This window comes from Chlorocebus sabaeus, chromosome 8, assembly GCF_047675955.1.
Source record: "Chlorocebus sabaeus isolate Y175 chromosome 8, mChlSab1.0.hap1, whole genome shotgun sequence".
In the NCBI taxonomy this organism is placed as follows: Eukaryota; Metazoa; Chordata; class Mammalia; order Primates; family Cercopithecidae; genus Chlorocebus; species Chlorocebus sabaeus.
Window position 1 is genome coordinate 39,150,066 of NC_132911.1, and position 18,226 is coordinate 39,168,291.

At 36.4% G+C, this 18,226-nt stretch overlaps 1 protein-coding gene across 1 annotated transcript in view; it reads left to right on the forward strand.

The window, feature by feature from the left end:
- The window catches only part of LOC103215662 (disintegrin and metalloproteinase domain-containing protein 5), a 149,035-nt gene that overhangs the window by 89,535 nt on the left and 41,274 nt on the right, over nucleotides 1-18,226 (forward strand). The window contains exons 15-16 of the mRNA XM_073018616.1: nucleotides 12,880-12,970; nucleotides 13,582-13,813. Of these exons, the coding sequence (XP_072874717.1) occupies nucleotides 12,880-12,970; nucleotides 13,582-13,813 (323 nt within the window). The remainder of the gene's footprint in view (nucleotides 1-12,879; nucleotides 12,971-13,581; nucleotides 13,814-18,226) is intronic.

Here is an 18,226-nt window from a genome sequence, read left to right on the forward strand (position 1 = left end):
CAACTCGTCATTTACATCAGGTATAACTCCCAGTGCAATCCCTCCCCCCTCCCCCCTCCCCATGATAGGCCCCAGTGTGTGATGTTCCCCTTCCCGAGTCCAAGTGATCTCATTGTTCACTTCCCGCCTATGAGTGAGAACATGCGGTGTTTGGTTTTCTGTTCTTGTGATAGTTTGCTGAGAATGATGGTTTCCAGCTGCATCCATGTCCCTACAAAGGACACAAACTCATCCTTTTTTATGGCTGCATAGTATTCCATGGTGTATATGTGCCACATTTTCTTAATCCAATCTGTCACTGATGGACATTTGGGTTGATTCCAAGTCTTTGCTATTGTGAATAGTGCTGCAATAAACATACGTGTGCATGTGTCTTTATAGCAGCATAATTTATAATCCTTTGGGTATATACCCAGTAATGGGATGGCTGGGTCATATGGTACATCTAGTTCTAGATCCTTGAGGAATCGCCATACTGTTTTCCATAATGGTTGAACTAGTTTACACTCCCACCAACAGTGTAAAAGTGTTCCTATTTCTCCACATCCTCTCCAGCACCTGTTGTTTCCTGACTTTTGAATGATCGCCATTCTAACTGGTGTGAGATGGTATCTCATTGTGGTTTGGATTTGCATTTCTCTGATGGCCAGTGATGATGAGCATTTTTTCATGTGTCTGTTGGCTGTATGAATGTCTTCTTTTGAGAAATGTCTGTTCATATCCTTTGCCCACTTTTGGATGGGGTTGTTTGTTTTTTTCTTGTAAATTTGTTTGAGTTCTTTGTAGGTTCTGGATATTAGCCCTTTGTCAGATGAGTAGATTGCAAAAATTTTCTCCCATTCTGTAGGTTGCCTGTTCACTCTGATGGTAGTTTCTTTTGCTGTGCAGAAGCTCTTTAGTTTGATGAGATCCCATTTGTCAATTTTGGCTTTTGCTGCCGTTGCTTTTGGTGTTTTAGACATGAAGTCTTTGCCCATGCCTATGTCCTGAATGGTACTACCTAGGTTTTCCTCTAGGATTTTTATGTTATTAGGTCTAACATTTAAGTCTCCAATCCATCTTGAATTAATTTTCGTATAAGGAGTAAGGAAAGGATCCAGTTTCAGCTTTCTACTTATGGCTAGCCAATTTTCCCAGCACCATTTATTAAATAGGGAATCCTTTCCCCATTTCTTGTTTCTCTCAGGTTTGTCAAAGATCAGATGGCTGTAGATGTGTGGTATTATTTCTGAGGACTCTGTTCTGTTCCATTGGTCTATATCTCTGTTTTGGTACCAGTACCATGCTGTTTTGGTTACTGTAGCCTTGTAGTATAGTTTGAAGTCAGGTAGCGTGATGCCTCCAGCTTTGTTCTTTTGACTTAGGATTGTCTTGGAGATGCGGGCTCTTTTTTGGTTCCATATGAACTTTAAAGCAGTTTTTTCCAATTCTGTGAAGAAGCTCATTGGTAGCTTGATGGGGATGGCATTGAATCTATAAATTACCTTGGGCAGTATGGCCATTTTCATGATATTGATTCTTCCTATCCATGAGCATGGTATGTTCTTCCTTTTGTTTGTGTCCTCTTTGATTTCACTGAGCAGTGGTTTGTAGTTCTCCTTGAAGAGGTCCTTTACATCCCTTGTAAGTTGGATTCCTAGGTATTTTATTCTCTTTGAAGCAATTGTGAATGGAAGTTCATTCCTGATTTGGCTCTCTGTTTGACTGTCACTGGTGTATAAGAATGCTTGTGATTTTTGCACATTAATTTTGTATCCTGAGACTTTTCTGAAGTTGCTTATCAGCTTAAGGAGATTTTGAGCTGAGACAATGGGGTTTTCTAAATATACAATCATGTCGTCTGCAAACAGGGACAATTTGACTTCTTCTTTTCCTAACTGAATCCCCTTGATTTCTTTCTCTTGCCTGATTGCCCTAGCCAGAACTTCCAACACTATGTTGAATAGGAGTGGTGAGAGAGGGCATCTCTGTCTTGTGCCAGTTTTCAAAGGGAATTTTTCCAGTTTTTGCCCATTCAGTATGATATTGGCTGTGGGTTTGTCATAAATAGCTCTTATGATTTTGAGGTATGTTCCATCAATACCGAATTTATTGAGCGTTTTTAGCATGAAGGGCTGTTGAATTTTGTCAAAAGCCTTTTCTGCATCTATTGAGATAATGATGTGGTTCTTGTCTTTGGTTCTGTTTATATGCTGGATTATGTTTATTGATTTGTGAATGTTGAACCAGCCTTGCATCCCAGGGATGAAGCCCACCTGATCATGGTGGATAAGCTTTTTGATGTGCTGCTGAATCCGGTTTGCCAGTATTTTATTGAGGATTTTTGCATCGATGTTCATCAGGGATATTGGTCTAAAATTCTCTTTTTTTGTTGTGTCTCTGCCAGGCTTTGGTATCAGGATGATGTTGGCCTCATAAAATGAGTTAGGGAGGATTCCCTCTTTTTCTATTGATTGGAATAGTTTCAGAAGGAATGGTACCAGCTCCTCCTTGTACCTCTGGTAGAATTCAGCTGTGAATCCATCTGGTCCTGGACTGTTTTTGGTTGGTAGGCTATTAATTATTGCCTCAATTTCAGAGCCTACTATTGGTCTATTCAGGGATTCAACTTCTTCCTGGTTTAGTCTTGGAAGAGTGTAAGTGTCCAGGAAATTATCCATTTCTTCTAGATTTTCCAGTTTATTTGCGTAGAGGTGTTTATAGTATTCTCTGATGGTAGTTTGTATTTCTGTGGGGTCGGTGGTGATATCCCCTTTATCATTTTTAATTGCGTCGATTTGATTCTTCTCTCTTTTCTTCTTTATTAGTCTTGCTAGTGGTCTGTCAATTTTGTTGATCTTTTCAAAAAACCAACTCCTGGATTCATTGATTTTTTGGAGGGTTTTTTGTGTCTCTATCTCCTTCAGTTCTGCTCTGATCTTCGTTATTTCTTGCCTTCTGCTAGCTTTCGAATGTGTTTGCTCTTGCTTCTCTAGTTCTTTTAATTGCGATGTTAGAGTGTCAATTTTAGATCTTTCCTGCTTTCTCTTGTGGGCATTTAGTGCTATAAATTTCCCTCTACACACTGCTTTAAATGTGTCCCAGAGATTCTGGTATGTTGTATCTTTGTTCTCATTGGTTTCAAAGAACATCTTTATTTCTGCCTTCATTTCGTTATGTACCCAGTAGTCATTCAGGAGCAGGTTGTTCAGTTTCCATGTAGTTGAGTGGTTTTGATTGAGTTTCTTAGTACTGAGTTCTAATTTGATTGCACTGTGGTCTGAGAGACAGTTTGTTATAATTTCTGTTCTTGTACATTTGCTGAGGAGTGCTTTACTTCCAATTACGTGGTCAATTTTGGAGTAAGTATGATGTGGTGCTGAGAAGAATGTATATTCTGTTGATTTGGGGTGTAGAGTTCTATAGATGTCTATTAGGTCTGCTTGCTGCAGAGATGAGTTCAATTCCTGGATATCCTTGTTAACTTTCTGTCTCGTTGATCTGTCTAATGTTGACAGTGGAGTGTTGAAGTCTCCCATTATTATTGTATGGGAGTCTAAGTCTCTTTGTAAGTCTCTAAGGACTTGCTTTATGAATCTGGGTGCTCCTGTATTGGGTGCATATATATTTAGGATAGTTAGCTCTTCCTGTTGAATTGATCCCTTTACCATTATGTAATGGCCTTCTTTGTCTCTTTTGATCTTTGATGGTTTAAAGTCTGTTTTATCAGAGACTAGTATTGCAACCCCCGCTTTTTTTTGTTCTCCATTTGCTTGGAAAATCTTCCTCCATCCCTTTATTTTGAGCCTATGTATGTCTCTGCGTGTGAGATGGGTCTCCTGAATACAGCAGACTGATGGGTCTTGACTCTTTATCCAGTTTGCCAGTCTGTGTCTTTTAATTGGAGCATTTAGTCCATTTACATTTAAGGTTAAGATTGTTATGTGTGAACTTGATCCTGCCATTATGATATTAACTGGTTATTTTGCTCGTTAGTTGATGCAGTTTCTTCCTAGCCTTGATGGTCTTTACATTTTGGCATGTTTTTGCAATGGCTGGTACCGGTTGTTCCTTTCCATGTTTAGTGCTTCCTTCAGGGTCTCTTGTAAGGCAGGCCTAGTGGTGACAAAATCTCTAAGCATTTGCTTATCTGTAAAGGATTTTATTTCTCCTTCACTTATGAAACTTACTTTGGCTGGATATAAAATTCTGGGTTTAAAATTCTTTTCTTTAGGAATGTTGAATATTGGCCCCCACTCTCTTCTGGCTTGAAGAGTTTCTGCCGAGAGATCTGCTGTTAGTCTGATGGGCTTCCCTTTGTGGGTAACCCGACCTTTCTCTCTGGCTGCCCTTAAGATTTTTTCCTTCATTTCAACTTTGGTGAATCTGGCAATTATGTGTCTTGGAGTTGCTCTTCTTGAGGAGTATGTTTGTGGCGTTCTCTGTATTTCCTGGATTTGAATGTTGGCCTGCCCTACTAGGTTGGGGAAGTTCTCCTGGATGATATCCTGAAGAGTGTTTTCCAACTTGGATCCATTTTCCCCCTCACTTTCAGGTACCCCAATCAGACGTAGATTTGGTCTTTTTACATAATCCCATACTTCTTGAAGGCTTTGTTCATTTCTTTTTCTTCTTTTTTCTTTTGGTTTCTCTTCTCACTTCATTTCATTCATTTAGTCCTCAATCGCTGACATTCTTTCTTCCAGTTGATCGAGTCAGTTACTGAAGCCTGTGCATTTGTCACGTATTTCTCGTGCCATGGTTTTCGTCTCTTTCATTTCGTTTGTGAGCTTCTCTGCATTAATTACTCTAGCCATCAATTCTTCCACTTTTTTTTCAAGATTTTTAGTTTCTTTGCGCTGGGTACGTAATTCCTCCTTTAGCTCTGAGAAATTTGATGGACTGAAGCCTTCTTCTCTCATCTCGTCGAAGTCATTCTCCGTCCAGCTTTGATCCGTTGCTGGCGATGAGCTGCGCTCCTTTGCCGGGGGAGATGCGCTCTTATTTTTTGAATTTCCAGCTTTTCTGCCCTGCTTTTTCCCCATCTTTGTGGTTTTATCTGCCTCTGGTCTTTGATGATGGTGATGTACTGATGGGGTTTTGGTGTCTGTGTCCTTCCTGTTTGATAGCTTTCCTTCTAACAGTCAGGATCCTCAGCTGTAGGTTGTAGCTGTAGGAGATTGCTTGAGGTCCACTCCAGACCCTGTTTGCCTGGGTATCAGCAGCAGAGGCTGCAGAAGATAGTATATTTCTGAACAGCGAGTGTACCTGTCTGATTCTTGCTTTGGAAGCTTCCTCTCAGGGGTGTACTCCACCCTGTGAGGTGTGGGGTGTCAGACTGCCCCTAGTGGGTGATGTCTCCCAGTTAGGCTACTCAGGGGTCAGGGACCCACTTGAGCAGGGAGTCTGTCCCTTCTCAGATCTCAATCTCCGTGTTGGGAGATCCACTGCTCTCTTCAAAGCTGTCAGACAGAGTCGTTTGCGTCTGCAGAGCTGCTGTGTTTGTTATTGTTTACTGTGCCCTGTCCCCAGAGGTGGAGTCTACAGAGACAGGCAGGTTTCCTTGAGCTGCTGTGAGCTCCACCCAGTTCGAGCTTCCCAGAAGCTTTGTTTACCTACTTAAGCCTCAGCAATGGCGGGCGCCCCTCCCCCAGCCTCGCTGCTGCCTTGCCGGTAGATCACAGACTGCTGTGCTAGCAATGAGGGAGGCTCCGTGGGTGTGGGACCCTCCCGGCCAGGTGTGGGATATGATCTCCTGGTGTGCCGGTTTGCTTAAAGCGCAGTATTGGGGTGGGAGTTACCCAATTTTCCAGGTGTTGTGTGTCTCAGTTCCCCTGGCTAGGAAAAGGGATTCCCTTCCCCCTTGCGCTTTCCAGGTGAGGCAATGCCTCGCCCTGCTTCAGCTCTCGCTGGTCGGGCTGCAGCAGCTGACCAGCACCGATCGTCTGGCACTCACCAGTGAGATGAACCCAGTACCTCAGTTGAAAATGCAGAAATCACCGGTCTTCTGTGTCGCTCGCGCTGGGAGTTGGAGACTGGAGCTGTTCCTATTCGGCCATCTTGCTCCGCTCACTTTTTCCAGAAGTTTCTTTTGGATAATTATGAATAGTCAACAATCTTTTGACTATTTCAGACAAAGTTTTTCCTTTGGCTGACAAATTATGGCTAGGTGATAAAATAGGATAGTGAAGCTTTTCCTTAAAAATTGTATACTCCCTTTTAGCCAATGCAATAGCTAAATATGTAGAGAGAGCTTGAAACTCCAAATAAGTACAGATAGAAGATTGCCTACTTTGGATGAAGGTAGATCTGGAAGGAAACTTTATATTTTGAAATGCTGATTTAAACGATGAGAAAAGTAAGGTGGATACTCAGAAAAGCCTTAATGTATTATTGTCGAAGTATATTATAAACTTGCTCAGTTGAAGGCAATTAAATGTTGGCTATCTTCTGTGACACAAAAAAATGCTGAACACAAGACTATCAAAATAATAAATTTAGCTACAGGCAAGTCTGAAAAAAGTGTAGAGTGTGTGTGTGTTTTTTTTTTAGTTTTTCAATGTTTATTTTAGCTTTGTGGGGGTACATGTAAAGATTTGTCACTGAGGCTTGCTTTACGAATGATCCCATCACTTAGATAGTGAGCATAGTCCTGATAGGTAGCCTTCCAACCCTCTCCCTCTTTTTACCCTCCTCCCTCAAGCAGTCCCCAAAATCTACTGTTCCCGTCTTTGTGTCCAAGTGAATTCTGTGTTTACCACAAGTGAGAACACGTGGTATTTGGTTCTCTGTTCCTGCATTAGTTTGCTTAGGATAATGGCCTCCAGCTACATCCATATTGCTGCAAATAACATGATTTTGTTCTTTTTTATGGCTGCATAGTATTCCATGGTGTACATGTACTATATTTTCTTTATTCAGCCTACTGTTGATGGGCTTCTTGGTTGAGTCCATGTCTTTGCTATTGTGAGTAGTGTTGTGATGAAGATAAACATGCATGTGTCTTTTTGGTAGAGTCATTTATTTTTCTTTGGGTATATACTGGTACCAGGATTGCTGGGTTGAATGGTAGTTCTGTTTTAAGTTCTTTGAGAAATCTCCACACTGCTTTCTATAGTGGCTGAACTAATTTACATTCCCATCAATAGTGTATTAATGTTCCCTTTTCTCTACAACCTTGCCAGCATCTGTTGTTTTTGGAACTTTTTAATGAATGGTGATGTTGAGCTTTTTAAAGTATATTTGTTGTCCCCATGTTTTTCTTCTTTCGTGGAGTGTGTTCATATCCTTCGTGCATTTTTTTAAACAGAGTTATTTATTTTCTGTTTGCCAAATTGCTTATAGATTCTGGATATTAGACCTTTGTCAGATGTATAGTCTATGAATATTTTCTCCTATTCTGTAGGTTTTCTGTTTACTGTCTTGATAGTGTCTTTTGCTGTGCAGAAGCCCTTTATTTTAATTAGGTTTCATTATCAGTTTTTGTTTTAGTTATAAATTCTTCTTCAAGGCTGATGTCTAGAATGGTATTTTCTAGATTTTCTTCTAGAGTTTTCATGTTTTTAGGTCTTATATTTGTTTTTAATCAATATTGAGTTAATTTTTGTATTTAGTGAAAGGAAGGGGTCCAGTTTCAGTCTTCTGAATAGCTCTGTTGTTTCACAGTAGCAGAATCTATTATATAAATAACAGTGTACTAGATACAAAAAATAACTTTACTGACAGTATATCTTTAAAGGTCAGTTCATTTAGGAAGTCAAGGGAAAGATAAGGCATTGACAAATGCTGCAGCATCATTTGATAAGTGTTGGGCCATTGTACCATTGCTTTTTGGCCATATGGAACATTGCCTATTTCAAAAACGTTTTTTAAAATATGGCAATCAATATAGCTTTAATATCCTTAATTTTTAGAGAATGAAAGTTTTTTGATTGATTTTCTATGTTGGGGGTCAGTTGTCATCAAAGGAGATCTGTGTTGGTGTTCCTAGCTTGCTAGTTTTCTGAGTCCCTTTGAAAATGTTCAACTGTGTTTTGGAGTCTCCCAGATTTGCAGATTCTCATTCCAATTTATTTTTTTCTTACAATGTCTCCTATTTTGGATTTTATACAAAAAAAGAGGATAGGGCTTCTTTCATTTTAGGTTTCTACTCAACAGCATTCAATAATTTCTCTTCCTCTGAGGAGCTACTAGATGAATCACTATAGGTCTACTCCCTTAGATGGTAAGTGGATAATAAAATAATACAACTAAAAATTCCTGAACAAACTTTTTATGTCTCCTTGTGGCTTTGGAATATGCTTTATGTGGTTCTTAGCTCAGGTCTAGGGCATAACTTAAATTAAATTTGCAAAGATTACTATCTATACTAACAGTATTAAATAGGTATTAAATCATTAAATTGGTAGTTTTCTTGGGAGAGATCTTGAGGGAAAAGCAATTTGAATAGGAATTTGGGGAAGCGAGGTGAGGGAACAGGACAGTAGGTGATAATGTCAAAATAGGGTAATGAATGTTAGAGGCACAAGGAGATACATTTCAGATTGATTTACTTTCGTTGGATTTTTCCAAAAAATCTTTAAGAGATGCAATTTTTGTATCAGAATATTGTTCTGAAAACCCTGAACTTTTGTTCTAAAGTCTGATCCTTTCATATTTGGTACTTCTGTTCTCAAGCTCTTTTTAGCTACATCATCTTTGGCATGTCAAAAGTTCTCTCTGATGGCAATTGCTATTTTAAATCATCTTTAGTGAAGTTTTGGTGGTTATTGAGGTAAACTAAAAATGGGGATTACAGTGAAAATCTATTTAGCAGTAATTCTGTCAGGTGTGTTTTAGATGCAGAGAGACCAATTTTAAGACAGTCATTTCAAACAGGGTCTGTAAGTTTTGTGAAACGGTACCTCTGTCTTTTGATTATTTTTCTCAACAATGTATAGTTAATAGCCCAAAAACAATTAGCCTTAGACTGTCCAAACATGATAGGGAGGTTTTCTATGTTAAAAGTGATATTGATTTTAAAGACAAAGACTCTCCTCCTGAGGGTTTTTTAGAGCTCAGGGTAACCATTGTTGCTTCAGTGAAAAAACAGCCTAATGGGACCCTCTTATATATTTTTCTTTAAGGCTGGGCTAGGCAATGTCTTATAGAATCTGTATACTGCCTGAGTTCTTTGAAGGTTGTTTTAAAACACTCAATACAGGATCAAACGTCATAAACAACAGAAAGAACAAATGATTCCATAACCTGATTAATAAAAGAAAAAATATCAGCATATAAAGTTCACCCACCTCCTTGCTTTTTTTCTAGTTCAGCATTTTTTAATTTTTTTGAGATGGAGTCTTACTCTGTTGCCCAGCCTGGAGTGCAGTGGCTGGAGTGCAATGGTGCCATCTCGGCTCACTGCAACCTCCGCCTCCCAGGTTCAAGTGATTCTCCTGCCTCAGCCTCCCAAGTACCTGAGATTACAGGCATCCGCCACCACACCCAGCTAATTTTTGTATTTTTAATGGAGATGGGGTTTTGCCGTTTTGGTCAGGCTGGTCTCAGACTCCTGACCTCAGGCGATCCACCCGCCTCGGCCTCCCAAAGTGCTGGGATTACAGGCGTGAGCCACCACGCCTGGTCTAGTTCAGCATTTTGGATTCCCACTAGAGATGGGGCTTGACCACACATAAGGCTCAGGGAATACGCAGTACTGTTGTAGAGTATGAAAGTTCTAATAAACAAAATCAACAAGGGTCTTGAAGGTATTCAATAGAAGACCTCTAGGCAATCATAATTCACTCTGATTTGAAAAACAAAAAGCTGAAACGATTTAGAGTTCTTGCTCTAGTTTATCTGTAAGGCTGCATGCCTAACAGAAGGCCTACATCTTTCCTTATAACTTTGACATGAAGTAACTTTGAAAGCATATTTAATTAATGTAAAACGTCAGCATAATAATAAAATACTTTTAATGAGAGGGGCATCAGAGTCTGACAACTTCACTTCACTTTACTAAGGGAAGGAGGCCCACGGAGGTCACACAAGTTTCCCTCTATCACACTGCCTAGTGGAGAGACAGACCTGAACACTGACTTTGGGTTCTGTTAAGTGATCTCCTCATTTGTGCCATTGCACCCTCCTGGCTGGACTGGCTATTAAAAAACTGCCTAGAACTTACATAACATTTCACCCTACTCTGGCATGATTAAAAGCTATAGGCGACTGGGCCCAAGGGCCACTGATGATATTAAACTTCAAAAATTGATTGATGGCATGAAAGATTGTATGAGATTCAATTAATTTCAGCTCTCCTGAGTAAATACTAATTGTGAAAATTGCATAATTTTATTTTCTTTGCTTACTAATGTGCTACTCAGTCTCATCACTTCAGCCTGGGCAATCCAAGCATAGGTCCACACTGGTTGCAACTTCTTTCTATTTTATACCAGAAAATATATTTATGAGACCCTCTGCCCCCAGCTAGGGCCTGTTTTATTATATTTTGATGCTTCTTGTTCAATTAGACATTTTGGTAATAGGTGTGGTCTGGAAATATTTTTATGTGGAATATAGTTTTATGGATCTATCTTATCTCACCTTTGTCTTCCCCCTGCCCCAGATATTTAACTGCAGAAGACTAAAATGATGCATTCTTTTATTTGTATTTCCTCTACTTCTCAATTCTGATGCCCCAAAGGGACCAAATTTAGAAGCAGCAGCTTGTAGTAGTAGTCAATGTAACCAAGTGCAAGACATTGGTTCTCCTAACCAAATAAGCAGAAACACAGATACCTGTGAGCCTTCATCATAGCCCTGCTCTGGGATTCAGATGGGGTGGGAAAGCACTGTAGTTCTACAGCAAAAGGAATTAACAACTAAGGTGAACAATTACATAAGCATCCATAAAATAGAGGCGTTTTGTCCAAAGTTTTTTGCAGCTGCGTAAGAAAAGAAAGAAAAAGAAGAAAAGAAAAACAGAAATAAACCCCCAAACGAGTCACTGACTTTTATTTGGGCCATACCAGGCAAAAAACCCCACAACACAACATAACAAAAAAACCAGCCACACATTCTTTTTTATAGAATCTCCTCCAAGAACATTTCTACAGCAGGTTACTACAGTCCCTAATGTGATCAGCCCTTGACATAGTCTCTCCCACTATTGACTGTGCACCTTGAGGTTCCAGGAGGCACAGCGACTTCAGATGTCACAACGGTTTGTCCTAAAATCTCCCAAACTAAACTTCCAGTCACTGCCTTTCTTCAACCGTGCTTTTAGGTGTTGTGGAGACCTCAGTTCAAAGCCCATGAAATGGAGGCAGGAATAGGAAAGCTGAAGAAAATGCCTAAATCTCCCAGGACTTTGGAGAATTAGGTGGTAGGATTGCCCTGCATAGGTATCATCATCCTAGGGGGAAAAGAAATTCCTGGCCAGGAATTTCACCCGGAGCAACAGGGCCTTGAGAGTCAAAAAACAAAAAACAAAAAAACAAAAAAACAAAAAAACCCCACAGAAATTGCTGCCATCCTGACCCTCAAAAATGGAACTGAAAAGAGACACCAGAGAGATGTTGGGTTGTTAAGGGGTACGTGGGAATATCCCATGTTTTGCTGCTTTTTCTCCTGGGCAAGGTAGGCTGCCAGGGCCACTCTGGGTTGGGTCCGTGGGCTTCAGGAGGTTGCAGAGAAAGCTTCCTGAGCCTTGTCAGGGAACCACTGGCTAATTGCAAAGGCTGTACTTGTTGCTCAGTAAAGCAGGGTTATGGAATAATGACCCATCCCTGTCCCTGTCTAGAGTTTTAGTGTTTTGTTCATTGTAGATTTTTCTTGCACTAATTTTGATTTTTTTATACTGTTGCATTCAGATGTTATTTATTTGGTATTCTTAGGTTTATACCTTAAATTTTGAGCCATCCTAATTGTGACTCTCTATATAATTTAGAGGAACTGGGAAGTTTAAATTAGATTTAATCAAGGAAGTATTTTGTTTGGAGCAAAGCACACAAACCCGATTACTTACTGGGTGAGTTCAAGAGTAGGCTTTTTTGAAAAAGAATTGCTGATGATGGTGGATTCCACTCACAAATCTGTCCTGGCCTGTTCTGTAGCACCTTGTACATGTCTAGATTGTGCTCCTTAACAGAGTGAAATTTACAGATCATGTTCTCCAAGTGTGAAAGTCTGTGAAATTTGTGAAATTATTGAAGAGAGCTCTCTTGTCAATTAAATAGTGGTAACAACAAATGATCTCTATTTTGATTACATATGACTAACATGATCAATGGAAGCTACCTCTAAACTACTAAGTGAAAGTAATAGGACAGTTATTATAGATGTTTGAATTTTTCATAATTTTAAAATTAGACATAACTAAATATATAAAGGACTGAAGTAGATGAACATTGATATTCTTTCTAATTTTAAAATTCAACAATTTTTATTTAGTGATTATTAGGATCTAATAATCTAACAATGGATGCTGACTCTAGTGTGGAGCAAGGAGAGTTAAATGAAGTGTTCTTTGTGTTTGTCATCATTATTGCACTACAGATACTATTTTTCTACTGTTCCATTTGGAATAAGAGTAAACAGCATTTTCACATGGGGTAGGGAAGTAAGGCAGGAAGTAAATAATTTATCGGAAATAGGGCGATAGTTGCTTATTTGTCTAACAATACAGAACCATTCGAATAATGTTGTTTGTTTTCTGTTTGCTGCAGAAGAAAGTCTTCCAGGCTTATAAAAAGGAGTTTGTTTTTTAATCCTAGCTCTGCCCCCAGAAACTTTTAAGACCTGGGTAATGATAAACTTTCTTATGGATCACATTATAATTTCCAGACTGAGTCTATCATTTCTTTAATATAATTTAAATTCTGTATTGTAATTTACTTAAGTTTTTGTTGTTGTTCATAGGTTCAAGAGGTGCTCCAATTTTCTGTTATGATGAAATTAATACCAGAGGAGACAAGTTTGGAAACTGTGGCACTGCATATTGTTTGTTTCAGTATGTATTTAGAAAATTATAAATCTGTTTGGAATGTAGGTTAGAGATTGCTAAAATCTAGGAAATATATTCTATGCAGTCAAATTGAATGTTGGGGGTCAGGTTTTCTTCATTACATAATCTGAGCTGGACAATATTATCCACTGCCTACAAGAACATGTGTTTGGTGCCTATAATGTTAAAACAACAATGACCATAAAAATGGCCTCTGTTTATTGTTGTGATGAGCTAGACATTGTTATGCAGCTTATATATATTATACATTTATAATACAGGTTATAAATATACAACTTACATACATCAAATGTGTATAAGAATTACTTATCTCATTTACTATTGAAAAAACTGGAGACCAGAGATCATTTTCTCAAATTTCAGCAGCTATTGTGGAACAGATCACAGCTGTCATAGTGTAAAAACCATCAGTTTTTCACTTGCCAGTTTGCCTCGTGAAACAAAAAAGAATCATAACATGTCATTGTGCAACAAAAAAGTACTGAGAGAAAATTGGATTTAAATTAGTAAATCACTTTTTAAAAATTTCACTATATCAGCATCCTGTGTTATCTCAATAAACAATAAGGTAATTTTTTTCTTCCTTGTGCTTCTAGACATATTCTATGTGGAAAATTAGTCTGTACATGGGAACACAAAGACTTAATATCACGTCCAAATTTATCTGTGATTTATGCACATGTACGAGACCAAACATGTGTGTCTACGTATCTACCCAGTAGGAAGCCACCTCCAGTAGCTTCAAGTGTTTCAATCACATCATATTATTCAGTTGATGACAGAGATGAAACATTTGTACAAGATGGTTCCATGTGTGGTCCTGATATGGTAATTAGAAATACAAAAATTAAAGTGTTTTAAAATTATTTTTCTGGTTATACTCATTTTGACAATATACTAACCAATGCATTTTCTTCCATTTTTTCTTGTGGTAAAATGCACGTAATATAAAAATTGCCATTTTAACCTTTTAAAGTGTACAATTCAGTGGTATTATATACATTCATAATGCTGTAAAACCATCACCACCCTCTATCTTCATAAATCTTTTCATTTTGTAAAACTGAAACTCATTTCATTAAACAATTACTCCCCATTCCTACCTCCCCTGATCCCCTGAAAAACCACCATTCTACTTTCTGACTCTATAAATTTGACTACTATAGGTATCTGACATAAGAGGAATAATATAGTATTTTTCTTTATGTGACTGGCTTATTTCACTTAGCATAAGACCCTTAAGTTTCAGCTATACTGTAGTATGTCAGAATTTCCTTCATTTTTAAAGCTGACTACTATTCCGTTGTATGTACATTCTGCATTTTATCTATACATCTGTTGATGAACATTTGTGATCATTCCATGTTTTAGCTATTATAAACAATGCCACTATAATCATGGCAGTATAAATATATCTTCAAAACTGTGCTTTCCATTTCTGGGGGTATATACCTGGAAGTAGAATTGCTGGATCACATGGTAGTTCTATTTTTAAATTTTTGAGGAACTGCTGTACCGTCTTCCACAGTGGCTATACCATTTTACATTTCTACTAGCCATGCATAATGGTTCTAGTTTCTCCACATTCTGACCAATACTTACTTTCTGTTTTTTTTTCTTTTTTCGATAGTAGCCGTACTATCAAGTGGTATCTCACTGTAATTTTGATTTGCATTTCCCTAATGATTTGTGATTTTGAGCAGCTTTTCTTGTGCTTATTGACCATTTGTATATCTTCTTTAGGGAAATGTCTATTTAAATGCTATTCCTATTTTTAAATCATCTTTCTTTGTTGTTTAGTTTTAAGAATTCTCTATATATTTTGGATATTACTCTCTTATGATATGATTTTAAAATATTTTCTTTCATTCTTTGAGTTGCCTTTTTACTCTGTTGATAGTGTCTTTTAATGCACAATTTAAAAACAATTATAAAATCCAATTAGTCTATTTTTTCTTTTGTTGCATGTACTTTTGGTGTCATAGCCAATAAATCACTGGCTTTTGCCCTATATTTTATTCTAAGAGTATTATAGTTTTAAGGTCTTATGTTTACCTATAGAATCCATTTCAAGTTCATTTTTGTATGTGGTGTTAGGTAAAGGTTCAGTTTTATTCTTTTGTGTATGGACATTTAGTTTCTCCAGCACAATTTGTTGCAATGATTGTCCTTTCTCCATTGAATGGTCTCAGCACCCTTGTAAAAATTCAGTAGTATCTTTTGACCATATATGCAAGCATTTGTTTATGGGCTGTTTATTCTATTCCATTGGTAATATATTAGTCTTTATGCCAGTACCACAATGTTTTCATTCCTGTAGCTTCCTAGTAAGTTTTGAAATTGAGAAATGTGACTCTTTTAGCTTTGTTCTTCTTTTTCAAGATTATTTTTGGGGTTCCTTGAGATTCTCTATGAATTTTAGTATAAATTTTTCCATTTCTGCAAAAATATCATTGGAATTTTTATAGTAATTGTATTGAATCTGTAGATCACTTTAGTATGGACATCTTAAACTGCCTTGTTAAATTAATTCTTTAAGTACTTTGCTTTAAGTACTTTTTGATGCTATCATAAATGGAAATGTGTTCAAAATATCCCTTTCAGAGTGTTCATTGTTACTGTATAGAAATGAAGCCAGTTTTTGTATGTTGATTTTGTATTTTGCCACTTTGCTGAATACATTGTTAATTCTAACAGCTTGGTGTAATCCTTAGAGTTTTCTACCTGTAAAATTATGTCCTCTGGAAACAGAAAAGTTTTAATTGTTCCTTTCCAATTTGGATGCCTTTTATTTCTTTTTCTTGCCTAATATCTCTGACTAGAACTTCCAGTACAATGTTGAAGAGAAGTGGTGAAAGGAAGTATCCTTGCCCTGTTCCTGATCTTAGAGGAGAAGCTTTAAAGTCGTATCATTAAGTATAATGTCAGCTGTGGGGTTTTTATATATGGATTTTTATCATGTTGAGGTAGTTTTCTTCTACTTCATGACTGAGTGTACTTAAGGTGTTTGTGCCATGAAAGGTGTTGAATTTTGTTAAAACCTTTTCTTTATCAATTAAGATGATCATTTTGTTTTTCTCCTTCATTCTATTAATGTGGTTATTACATTGGTCAGTTATCAGACATTGAACCATCCTTGCATTCCAGAAATCGCAGTTGATCATAGTGTGTACTCCTAATATAGCGCAGTTTGCCAGCATTTTACTGAGGATTCTGCATCTATGTTCATAATGGTTATTGGTCTGTATTTTTTCTTTATAGTGTATTTTTCTGGCTTTGATATCAGGATAATGCTGTCCTTATAAAATGAGTTAGAAGATGTTTCCTCTTCTTCATGTTTTTGGAAAAATTTGAGAAGAACTGGTGTTAATTCTTCTTTACATATTTGAAGCCATTACGTCCAGAAATTTTCTTCATAGGAAGGTTTATGATTATTAATTAACTAATTAATTAATTGAATTATTAATTAAATCTCCTTATGAGTTAGGAGTCTGTTCAGGTTTTTAAGTTCTTCATAGTGTTGATAGGTTTCGTGTTTCTATTAATTTGTCAGTTTTATCAAGCTAATCCAGTTCATTGGTAAACAATTGGTCTTGGTATTCTTATAATCCTTTCTATTTCTGTAGAATTGGTAGTAATGTTCTCACTTTTATTCCTGACTTTAGTAATTTGTGTTTTCTGTCTTTATTAGTATGTCTAGATAAAGGTTTGTCAATTTTGTTCATCTTTTCAAAGAACCAATTTTTGGTTTCATTAACTTTATTGTTTTACTCTGTATTTTATCTCTGCTTTACTCTTTATTTTCTTCCTTCTGCTAGAATTTAGTTTATTTTGTTTTGTTTTTTTTTCTATTTCCTTAAGTTGTAAAGTTAGGTTGTTGATTTTAAATTTTTCTTCTTTTTTATGTAGCATTTATGCTAATAAGTTTTCCCCCTAGAACTTCTTTCACTGCATTCCATAAATTTTGGAATATTGAGTTTATATTTCTGTTTGTTTATAAGTGTTTTTTAATTTCCTTAGTGATTCTTTCTTTGTTTCACTGGTTCCTTAAGAGTGTTTTGTTTAATTTCTATAGCTTTGTGAAGTTTACAGTTATACTTAGATTATTTTTCCAGATTTTTAATTTACTTTTTTATTAGAAATTATTATTCTAAATTTTTGATAGATTAAATAATTTATTTTTAAATTTTTATAGATTCAGGGAGGTACATGTGCAGGTATTGGTGAAGTTTTGACACCTAGTGTGCCTGTCACCTGAATAATGAACATTGTCTCCAGTCAGTTATTTTTCAACCCTAACCCCTTGATTTTTCCCCACTTTTGGGGCTCCTGGTGCCTATTATTTCCATCATTATGTCCATGTGTACCCATTTTTAGCTTTCACTTATAAGTGAGAACACATGGTATTTGATTTTCAGTTTCTGAGTTAGTTCATATATATGATAATGGTGTCTACCTTTATCCATATTGCTGTACTGCATGGGACATGATTTAATTATTTTTATTGCTATATAATAATTAATGTATTATATATCTTTATATATCTAGATATATAATTCATTTATTATATATAATAATATATAATAAATTAACATATATTGGTATAATATAAAATATATTATATATAACATATTTTGTAATTTTGTATATATTATATTAATGTATAATAAATGAATTATATAATTCATATATAATAAATTCAGAATAAATTCATATATAATCATATATAATAAATGAATTATATACCTAGATATATAGATATATAATACATGAATTACTACACAGTAATATATATAACATAAATACATAAATAATATGTAACAAATTCATTTAAGTATAATATATGATAAATGCATTTATTAGATATATATAATATAATTAATATAATTTATTATTTATAATGAATTCTTATATATAATAAATGAATTATATATCTAGATATATAAAGATTTTTATAAAAGATATTTATATATAAAAGATAAAGATATATATCTAGATATATAAAGATATTGATAAATTTAGATAAATAATTCATTTATTTATTTTATTTTATTTTATTTTTTATTTTTATTTTTATTTTTATTTTTTTGAGACGGAGTCTCGCTCTGTCGCCCGGGCTGGAGTGCAGTGGCCGGATCTCAGCTCACTGCAAGCTCCGCCTCCCAGGTTTACGCCATTCTCCTGCCTCAGCCTCCTGAATAGCTGGGACTACAGGTGTCCGCCACCTCGCCCGGCTAGTTT